The sequence below is a fragment of the Cyprinodon variegatus genome, unplaced genomic scaffold (assembly GCF_000732505.1).
Source record: "Cyprinodon variegatus isolate N-32 unplaced genomic scaffold, C_variegatus-1.0 Scaffold641, whole genome shotgun sequence".
Lineage (NCBI taxonomy): Eukaryota > Metazoa > Chordata > Actinopteri > Cyprinodontiformes > Cyprinodontidae > Cyprinodon > Cyprinodon variegatus.
Window position 1 is genome coordinate 169073 of NW_015151094.1, and position 10986 is coordinate 180058.

Consider the following 10986-nt stretch of genomic DNA (forward strand, 5'->3'; position numbering starts at 1 on the left):
TCTCAAGACACTTTACAGTTCACCAGATCATACAGTCAAATTGATTATCTATCTAAAGAAAGCCACTTGATTGCATCGACTCATCAACTCGAAGGCAATCCCTCATATATAATATATCATATAATTATGATGTAAATCATAATTTATATAATTAAAATTTTAAGCTTAAAAAAATTATTGGATTTTTTTAAATTAGCCAGTTTTGATCAAGCGGAACCAGTGCTGGCCTTGGATCAGAAAATGGCCCAATATTAGGAGACAAACAGCATACTGAAGAAAAGATTCATACCTTGTGTTGTTTCAAATATTACAGTAAAGAAACTTAAATAAAGAAAATAAAGAATATTTGTTAAGAAGGCTAATTAAGCACCAAGTAACCAATGAATTATCAGATTTTTGTCATTTAAAAAAAACGTATATAAACAGGCAAAGGATGGAGTCTTATGCAACTTAAAGTAGAAATAAAAAAACACTCATGGGAAAAAAATTATATTCTATTGTTTTCTTTTTTTAAATAAACTATATGAAACTATTATACACAACTAATTTGTGGATAAATCTGAAAAGGGTTTTTAAGTATTGAAAATGATTCAATCATACACCTTCTCTCTCCTCCAATCCTTAACACCAACAATTTTTGAGATTCCTGCTCGCTTATGTATCTATACTACTCAAAAGTCCATTAAGTTAGCAAATAAATTTATTTATGTACATATAAACATACATATACACATTCACATGTGCCTAGACAAATTTTCAGTCATACAATTATAACCCATAACCCACATTACCAGAAACATTTTGGAAATATCTATACACCTTAGTGTGCCCATTAAAGGTCACTCGTTTGAAGAAAAAACTGTTTGAGAAAACAATTTTGCCAATATTTCACTAATAGGCTACTGCATTATGATATTAAAAAAATGTCTTTTTCTTATAGTATTAATATCACTATTGTGGAAATATATGATTTTATTAGTCCATGCTAGCAGCCAATCTCTTTACAAAAAGAGAAATCATCTCTTTTTGAGGCCAATAAATGTCCTTAATTCTTCCTGTATTAGTTCTGCCAGTGCTAAGATTTCCTTTGACGTCTTACCGGGCTTTTAGGAGCTATCCTGATCTCACCCTGAATTTGTTGCTGTTCTCTATTTCCTCTCTTTTCTATTCCTCATCTGAATCTTCCTGCATTTCTTCTCCTCCCTGCAACTCTGGTGCTGCATGAACCTAACATATTGTTTTGGTGCATTTGGCTTGGTCCACATGGAGGCTTTTGAGCTGTTTTCCTTTAGTTTTTTTTCCATTCTCTGTAGCGTTTTGTAGTTTATTATTTATATCCACAGGTTAGAAAGCAGGTAGCTCTCCAACTCTGTCACCTGTGTTGATTTCCTCGTTGAGGTGAGGGGAACAAGTGTTGTAAAAAGGGTCTATTTTCATTTCTCACATTCTGTTTCAGTCAAAAAAGTTTTTGTAATGCTTTTAATTCATGCTTTTATTGAAATAATAGACTATATATTGAAAATGCATAAGTAAAATTAATGAATTATACATAGCACATTGATTTATTGATTACACTACAACTGTCTTGAATAGGTCGTGAAAAACGTGTTCAAGCATTGCCTTGTAAGCCTGGTTTGGTCAGTCAGGCTAAAGTAAATCCTCTGGAAAGGAGTGAGTATAGCCTGAGTGATTCCAAAGGTGGGAAAAACACAGTCAGGTTAAATAGGTTAGAACCAACCAGATAGCTACGGATGTGAGCCAAAAATGAATAAAAAAAAAAGGAAAGCTGCTACAGCAGTTGTTGAAATTCTGAGTATATAATCAGCTCATCCAGGATATGTTTTTCATTACACAGTCCGAAGTACAGAGCAGTGAAATGACCTCTCTGCATTTAACCCATCCCCTTGGGGAGCAGTGGGCTGCCATTGTGCAGCTCCCGGGGTGAAGAGTTTGTTTCGGGAGCCAGTGTGGCAGTCCTTGGAAATGGGAATCGAACTCAGAACCTCAGGATTCCAAGCGCAATGCCCCAAACCACTAGGGCGCCACTCCCCAAAGCAGGGATTATTGTGAAGAGTCTTGCCTAATGACCCACACTGGCAGCTAATTCCCATCAGCTGGTACATCAGCAGGCCTCCTGCTTGCAGGATGGGCGGCTTACCAATTGAGCTAGCCAGCAACAAATATAATATAATATATTTTATAATATTATTTTTATAATAAAGGGCATCATTAAAAATCACACCATGCACCCTGAGTAACTCTAGTGCAAGCATAAACTCCCACCTCCTGTGATTGTTTGGTCTGTTTTAGACCGGAGTGTCTGGGCCTCACGAGTCTGATCTTCACTCCATGTAAGTTAGTCTGGCTAACTAGCTCGGCTAGTCCAGTACAGCTATGAAGGGAAAATATTATAGGAACAAAGACTAACATTTTAACATTGATCAAACATAAATTGCTTGTGTAAATACATAAATATTCTCATCATGGTGCAAAATAAGAAATACAAATTTACAATAGATTTACAATCAGTACAGCTGCCAATTCAGCAGTGGTTCTGTGTATACAATGGGTGGAGCCAAATAATGCTAAGCACAATTTATTACAATTTATCTTTCTTTAAGATCATCCCATTTAAAGTACTACTCAATGAGGTGTTTCGGCTTGTGTTAGGTCAGTCTGACCAATCATTGTCCTCAAACTCAGAGTCATCCTCAGAGTCACTGTATTCAACTGCAATTCGTCGGGAAAGTATGGTGGCCACGTCGTTCCCCACTGGCTCCCCCTTGTTTTGCTGTTCTTGCTGTTCTTGAACTTTTTTCAGCTGGATACCTAATGGTAAAAAAGAAAGAAAACATTAATTAAGCTTAAGAGGCAAACCTTTTCTCCAAAATATGTTGAATAAGTCACACTTACCCATTCGAATGGCAGAAAGCAGGTCACTTCTGGCATCTCTAACTGGTTTTGTTTCGGCCCTACAGCTCTCATTGTGGCGTTGTGGGTGTGAGGGCACAGAAGGGGGTGGCAAAGGTGGAGGTGGGGGACCTGGGGGAGGCGGGGCTGTGCATGGCCCCTGAGGAGGTACGGGTGGGAATGGGTAACCTGGTCCGATGTGAACATTTCCATTATGCAGCGGAGCTGGTGGAAAGCCAAACGCAGTCTGGGCTGAGGGGATGGGGGGGGCTTTGGGAGGAGGCTGGGGAATGAAGCTGTTTGATAGAAAGAACAGCAGAGTTAGAAAACCAACATTTGAATCTAAATAAGTCATTTTCTCTTAAAATAAGTAATTTTTTTCTTGAATTGAGGAGGTAAGTGACACCCTTTGCCAATGGAACAACAAAATTTACATTTAAAATAAGAAAAAAAACAATTGCATTGTCTTATTTCAAGCGCATATTATCTAATTATCTTATATTAGAAATAAAAATACTCATTCCATTGGCAAATCATCTTTATTTACCTACTCAAATTGAGGGTAAATACACTTAATTTAAGAAATATTCACTTATTTCTAGACCGTTTTTGCAGTGCATCTAGTATCAGTTTAAAGTTTATATAAACTTATTGTTTGCATGAAATTTATAAATTTGGGGCCTTAAAATGTTTGGATAAGAACATACAGCTAAAGCCAGTTTTATCAACAATACCTGAGTGAACAAGATTACATTTATTGTTAATCTCTATTTTTTTTTTTTATCTCCACAGGTCCCAAATTATTTTTCCAGGATAAAACATAACCCTTCAGCCACAGTTTAGTTTAGTTTACTTTAGTTTAGTTTACTTTAGTTTTGTTCAGTTCCTTAATGTCCCTCATGGGAAAATGTAGTGCACAGCAGCAGTCAGGCAAAGATAATCAAGGCTTATTCCACACATAAAAGCTCAAATATCAAATTCAACAACAAGAAATAAAACCACTATACATTTTTTTTTAATGTGCCATGCTTGATCAAAATTAATAAAGAGCTTTATAGCACTTGGGACTAAGGATATTTGTATCTTTTTCCCGTGATATACCATGGCACCAAACACACAACAAAAGTAGCTTAAGAATGGCACAGAATACTAAAACCAAACTTCTGAAATAGTTTATAAACTTTTAGATATTTTCTTCCAGCACATCAACCAGTTAAGATATGACAAAGGTTATGAATAAAATGTCTTTACTTCCATCCACTTTACTTTACTTCTGTTTTTGCTTTTTATATTACGTTTGGAAAGAGCCAATGAGATAAAATAAACCTCCATTTCCTTCCAAAAAAGCCAAGAAAAGAAGCAATTTAAACAAACTCTGCCCATTCTCAAAGGATGGCAGGAGCTTGTTGATATGTGCAACACACATTTAGCCAAATGTGAGCAGCATTTGATTCTGTATGTATGACTATAGATTTGAAAGAATGTATATATTTTAACTTATGCACTGTATATTTTTTTTATTTTATTCTTTCTTTTTTTTCATATATTGCAGCCAAATAATAAACGAAACACAAAGACAAACATTCTAAAGTCCTGAGTAAAAGGGAGCAGAAAGAATAATAATCAGAAATCGTGACAACTTAAAAAAAAAATGTACGTTCAAATCAAACATTCAAAACTCCAAATTAATCCAACATTCATGCTGGAAATATTGCATGTAAACTCTGACCGGCACAATACATACTTGCAGTCTGTAGCCAGACGTCCAAAGCCGTTTATTCTGTCTGCAACATGGGGCTCTGTTGCAGCATAGGTTACTGCCTTGTAATTGATATCGATACTGTGGTATTCATGCTCCACAGGTGGTGAGGGATGTGCGTTTCCTGGGATGTAATCATGAGACTTGGCATAGTTACAAGCAGCATGAACAGGTACTGGAGGGATTGGATAGTCCAGAAGGTCAGGCCTGGATAAACAATGACAGGGAAGGAGATTATGATGCAGATGCCTTCGCATATCCAGATGGTCCCCCCCCCCCACCAAATGCTTATCACATACGATACAGCAGGAATGAAAAGCTAACATGCTATTGAGTATGTGAAGGGTATTTAATACATATCCCATTTCAATTTGCATTTCTAGACTTTATGACACCATACAACAATTTTATTTTATGATGTAAAAATTTAGAGAAATAAATAGCAGAAAATCTCTGCTGACTGAGTTAATTTGATAACATGAATAAAATGACTTGATAAATAAAGTGGCATCTAGAAAGACGGATTCTTTTAAATGTGTGTGGGTATGCAGACGCCAGCCCTCAATGCAGCGGTCAGATGTTTGAGTCCCGATCATGAGATTCTTTGCTGCATTCCTTTTCCTTACTCTATGCAAAAAGAAACTGGGCCAGTATATTTTTTTCTCTTGCTTGCAGGATCTGAACGCAATAAAATCACTAAATATATCTGGTAAAATCCCTGCACAAATGAAAGAAGACTGTAAACTCATACTGAATGAGATCTGATGTGGTTTTGAGGATTACTGTTTTAGAAGGCTTTCTAAAACATTTCATTTCTGCAAGTAGAAAATATGACTAAATGATTGACTGAAACTCAAACGCAAAGTGTATTTTGCTCTGCTTTATAGAATTCAGTGCCTTTTTTGTTGTAACACACAGTAAATGTTTGCTTATTTCAGGAGAACAAAACAGTGTAATTCATTTTGCATTTTTTTTTGATAAAATTGCAAAGGTACTATAACAAAGAACCATTTGGTGCAAATGATTGAAAATGTAACTGTGAAATCAAATTAGCTACTTAAATTATTTTGCATTTACAGCAATCCATCTTCCAGATTCACTTTGGTACATCCCTGAGTTTATCAGATGAGGTTATAATGTCTTCATTACTTTACATAAAGGATGCACAACCTTAAAAAAAAATATTTCAAATAGTAGTGTTAGTCCCCTTTTCAGTATTCCAGTTTTTGCTCTTTTAACAACTTTAACAAATCTGTATCTTTATCTCTAACATGCAGAAATATACACCACAAAATACACACACTCATGAGAGTGCTTTTTTTAAATAAGCAGATTTTTTTCTTTTTTAAAAAGGGGGTTAAATAGAAACCCTAACCTGCCATCTGGAGACAGCGAGCCCTCTGATGATGCTCCTCGTCGAAGAGTTTTTGGGTGGTGGTGATCTGGACGGAGCTCTTTATCAAAAGCCATCATATTCCATTCTGTTCTGCGGTTTCGTGCCTTCCTCACTTTCTTCACCTCCCGATGGAGTGTGCTGCTCTCCATACATCGCTTCTGTTCCTGGGAACGAGTGATAGAAAGACAACCAAATGTGAATATTTATTCAAAAGTTAGGAAACATAACCAGGGCTGTTATAACCAAGGCTGCACTGTTACCCTTTGTCTCCGCCTTTCTTTTCTTTTTTCCTCGGTGTCCTGAAGCATCTTTTCCTTCCACAGATCAAAGAAATAGGACGGGTCCGAATAGAATTTCATTGCATCATTGGAGTCCTCTCTGCTTTGTAAAAAATAAAAACTTTTTGCAAGGTCTGAAACTATAAAGTGACTTGATGGTTGATGTAAAATATATGCAGCACCTGTAACCAGTGAGGGACCCAAGAGGGGGAGGCTTGTCACAGCCATCATATATTTCTGCAACAAAACTGGGAGTGCTGCCTTTGGACAAAACCTGCTGGTCCTGGACCAATGAGCCTCGGAAGGCCTTCCTCAAGTTTATGTCTCGAAGAGACACTATGAAACAGCAAGAGAGCAGATAAAAGTATGTTATAAACCAATGATGTTATAAAAAAAAAAGAAAACCACAACAAAAAAATGTTTCAACAGGTTGTTTTTCAGTGAACTGACCCTCCTCTACATTGGAGTCCAGCTGGGTAACTTTGACCGCCAAGCGGTCAATCCGATCCTGGAGAGAGTTTGCACGAGTATAAAAGGTGTTGGCCTCATTAAAAAGCTCCCCAAAAACATTTTCTGCATGCTTACCTACAACAGAAACAAACAAACAAAAAAAAAGAAAGAATAAAACTTCAGAAAACACCCCATTAATACGGACAAAATAAAAAAGACACACTTTCACATAGAAAAATATTACAGGAAATGGAGCAGGGAAAAAACGGCTGTGTTAATTCTGATATAAACTTGCTGCGTACTGTTGCATGCTGCCACTGGAACTATCTCAATCCACTTAGAGTAAAAGCTTTCCTTAGACCATGAGTTTTTAAGTCCCCATCCACCTACTCTCCATCTCATCTGCCTGTTGGGCAGAGCTTTAAGCTTTAAGCTTGCATAACCTCACTTAATCCACACATACTACCTCAAACATACACAAACATACATGTCGAATTACAAGCAATGGGACAGATGTAAAAGAGGAAAACTTTCCCGTCTTATTTTTTCTATCTCGATTGCAAAGATTAAACCTTCATAACAGAAATATATCCCTTCTATGGACAACACCCGGAGTTATATTCTTTACAGAACACTGGGAGTCTTCAGGGTGTCTCTGACTTGGTGCAAGTCATGAAAATAAAATGTTTGGTGTTAATGCCTTTTAGAGGACGGAAAAATCACACCCGCACCCTACCTTATGGGAACACTGCTGCAATTAGTTAGAAGCGAATCTATTAAAATCTACAATTGGTTAGATGCTAAGTAATAAGAAAGGAGTTCTATGGTGTGTTTGTCCAGTTTTGACTTTAAAAAGCATAAAATAAAAGCTTAGACATTGTAATTACTGTCTAGTGGTATTTTCTTTCATGAACAAATGTGCACTGGCAATAAAGAGGAAGATAGTGTTCACTACTATGCCTTATGAACGCTACTTTTTAGTGTTCAAAAGGCATATTGCCTTATGAACACTATAAAATAGTACATAAAAATGATGGAATCAATCTTACATACTTAAAGTAAGAAGCATCCATTCTCCACTCAGAGGTCTGACCTTTAGTGGCTTCTCAGTTAAAATGTCCAACTCAGAGGTTGGAAATTCTAAATGGAACATTGCAGTGTAGAGGGAAAAACCTTATCCTACTCCAGTAAGATTGATGAACTCTAGTCTATAACATTTTTTAATTTTGTTTTTATTTTATCAGTTCAATGTCAATTTTAGATAAAGAAAATTGGTTCAATACACGTGTTTGAAATTGTAGCTTTCAAATTGTGAAAAAAAATAAACTTTACAGCTTCATTAGTTTCTGGGTTTGTTTCAAGAAGAAAAAAGAACAATCCTGGAATTCAATTCATTCCAGGATATGATTCAAGGTATTTGAACATACACTGTTAACACTTAGGACTTACTCAGACAACTTAGCTGTCGGATGATGGCAGATAACGTGTTGTTGGTCACACATTCCAGCTCGTTACCAATCCCATCAGGCACTGCACCATGGCACAAGTGCTGAGGCTCAATGTTTCTCTTGACCAGGGGCATATTTTCTTCTTTACATCCCAACCAATGCCTGTTGGAGGTGGAAAAGGGGTATAATAAAGATTATCAGATAGCACAGCCTGCAAGTGTAAACTTTTAGGACAACATTTTCAGAAGAGCACAGCTGTCATCATTTATGAGGACCTTTGTAAATCAGTTTACACATCCTTATTAAATGGACTTGGCAAATGGTTCTTTGTTTGCTACAGACAATTAAATGTTCACAGAATCAAACAGGCTTACAACTAATTTTGTACTTTATCATACATTTTTCCGCAGTAGCTATGTCAACAAGATAAAAGGCTTAATCACAGATGGATGCTTACAATAGCAAAACACTAGGGGTGATTGGGGTTTTGAGCTATAAAGTACAATTTGATCTTATTTTTAACATAACAAAACGACAGGATATTTTTCCTCATGGACCAACTTAAATTCTTTTGTGGGATTTTGTTTTCCTATTACAATATAAACCAAAATGCCCTGTTTTACATCCAGCTTCCAGTCTGCACCTCATCAAATAATTAGTTTGCAAAGTAAAAGCTCCTTTCATGTGTACTTTATTCTGAGTGGCTCTTAAAGCTAGTGAACTGATTAATAAATAATAGATATATGATACAAATGTATATGTGAAATGGACATAACTAATGTTTTACTGCATGTGAGTTAAAGTTTAAATTCACTTCCTTTCTTTCCATTATGGGCACAAAATTATTTTAAACCTTAAGAAAAGCTACAGCAGTTTGAAATACTGCACAAGTGTAGCAGCTATCATTTGATTATTGATTGCAGAAAATATGTCTGTAAGTTGTTGGACATCAGTGACAAAACCTGCTGATGAATACAGATATTGTATTTGAAGTATCTAAAAAATTAGAAGTAGCAATGCTATTTCACTGCAGTGTGTTGTTACCAAAGCCACAAGTTTTTATTTTTAGGATTTAAAGATGAACAGAAAAATGTGATGCTTCTTGTATAAAAAATAGATATTTCTCCTGATATATCACAAGTATATTCAAGACACTGATCAGTTTATTCAACAGTTCATTCTCTTCTTTTTAAATTTAACGTGTCCTATTTAAGAACAAATCATTTTCACAGAATTCTAAAAAAAGAACAAAGTCTCTTTTTTTGGTATTGCTTGCTTTTTTGGTTTGTTTTCCACTGAAGTTAATTAATGCATGAATGTTGAGAGGATATTGGAATATCTATGTTAATCTAACAAAAAAAAAACAAAAAAAACAATGAATGAAACAAACACTTTTCAGTGGATAAATAGAAAAGAAGAAAATGAACAATTTTCAAATTTCCACCAATGTATTTTACTCTTATTTTCCATGCACATCAGTTTTTTGTATCAATTTTTTTTTTCATATTTTTTAATTTTGTGCCTTTTAGCCTATTCATAACTGAATGCTTTTCGTAACCTTTGCAGAGAAAACATTACTTACATGAATAGCTGCATTTTTAAATCCTTTTTCTGTAAAAGAAGTGTTAGATAACAAAAATGCCTACCGGTGAACGATTAACAGTTGCCTCTATCATGGAGAAATGTTTTAGATGGTCCAGGTTGTTCTGCTGGCTCATAGGATGTGTTTCCTGTTTCCCATCAGCAAATGGGAATACAGCTGTCGAATCATCCACGTTACAGGGACTGTATGGGGGCCTGTTTGTGTCCACAGCGTGTTTTATCGGAGATAGCTGTCCTCTGGAGCCCAGTTCACTGACAATAAATCCCTATGTCCAAGTAACAGCCTGAGCCAGGAGGGGATTACCCAGTAGATTTACTCTGTCCATCCAATCGCAGGCGTCAATCCTGGCCGCGTTTCATCCAGCTCCATTTCAGGATGTATTAGTAGTTTTTATATAGTATAGTAATGCATTCCATGAATCCAAGGTCAAAGCTCAACTAAGTGTTATTATATAACACATAAAATGAAGTTACAATCTATGAACCTTACCTGCTTATGCTATGATAATTATTTTCGATGCAGCTAGATACAGCCTTGGAATTACTTTTGTTGTCACCAGGTGTACGCATGTTATCTTTTATGTCAAAACACTATTTACTTAAATGAATAGATGGTGGGACCTTTAAATCTTTCTGCAGTTTCTTTGCAAAAACAGCAGCTTGTCTCTCTAATCTGGGCTATTATCACATCAGTGGAAATGACCTGGATAAATAAAGAAACCAGACACTCTGAGTGTGAAATAAAAGTCACACACTCACACACACACACACACACACACACACACACACACACACACACACACACACACACACACACACACACACACAAACCATCCTCCTCTCCCAGATGATGGCTGGATTTAGGGAGGTACTGGTATAACCTAGATATGGGGGCTTAAATCTTTACAGGCATCATTACAGCAAACAATAACTCAAAAACAGTTGTCTGTTTGGAGTACACTTTCTGTAATCTATGCTACTGATATGCAAAACTGTCTTCAACATGGGTCAAAACTGTCCATTTGAAATTAATTCAGGGCCACAAAATGAATTCAATTCTACCTGCTTAACTGTTTACAAAAAATAAAATAAAGAACTGATTTCTGCAGAAGAGAGAAAACATTTTACAGGATTTTTAATGTG

The 10986-nt window shown here is 36.0% G+C and overlaps 1 protein-coding gene across 1 annotated transcript; it reads right to left on the minus strand.

Moving 5' to 3' along the window:
* Nucleotides 1–2671: 2671 nt before the first annotated feature.
* LOC107096675 (wiskott-Aldrich syndrome protein family member 3-like) lies at nt 2672–10007 on the minus strand. The gene is made up of 9 exons (XM_015393436.1): nt 9888–10007; nt 8243–8403; nt 6794–6928; nt 6526–6679; nt 6326–6443; nt 6045–6229; nt 4655–4876; nt 2914–3206; nt 2672–2829 (listed from the first exon to the last, which is right to left on the minus strand). Exons 2-9 carry the CDS (start codon nt 8373–8375, stop codon nt 2672–2674), a joined length of 1398 nt encoding a protein of 465 aa, XP_015248922.1. The 5' UTR covers nt 8376–8403; nt 9888–10007.
* Between the last annotated feature and the right edge of the window lie 979 nt (nt 10008–10986).

Excerpts from the sequence above, each read along its gene's own strand:
- LOC107096675 (XM_015393436.1), bottom strand. The coding sequence starts at position 8,375 with ATGCCCCTGGTCAAGAGAAACATTGAGCCTCAGCACTTGTGCCATGGT. Across the intron at positions 4,877-6,044 it reads TCGCTGTCTCCAGATGGCAG|GCCTGACCTTCTGGACTATC; the intron begins GTTAGGGTTTCT and ends TTGTTTATCCAG. Across the intron at positions 3,207-4,654 it reads CGTCTGGCTACAGACTGCAA|CTTCATTCCCCAGCCTCCTC; the intron begins GTATGTATTGTG and ends TCTATCAAACAG.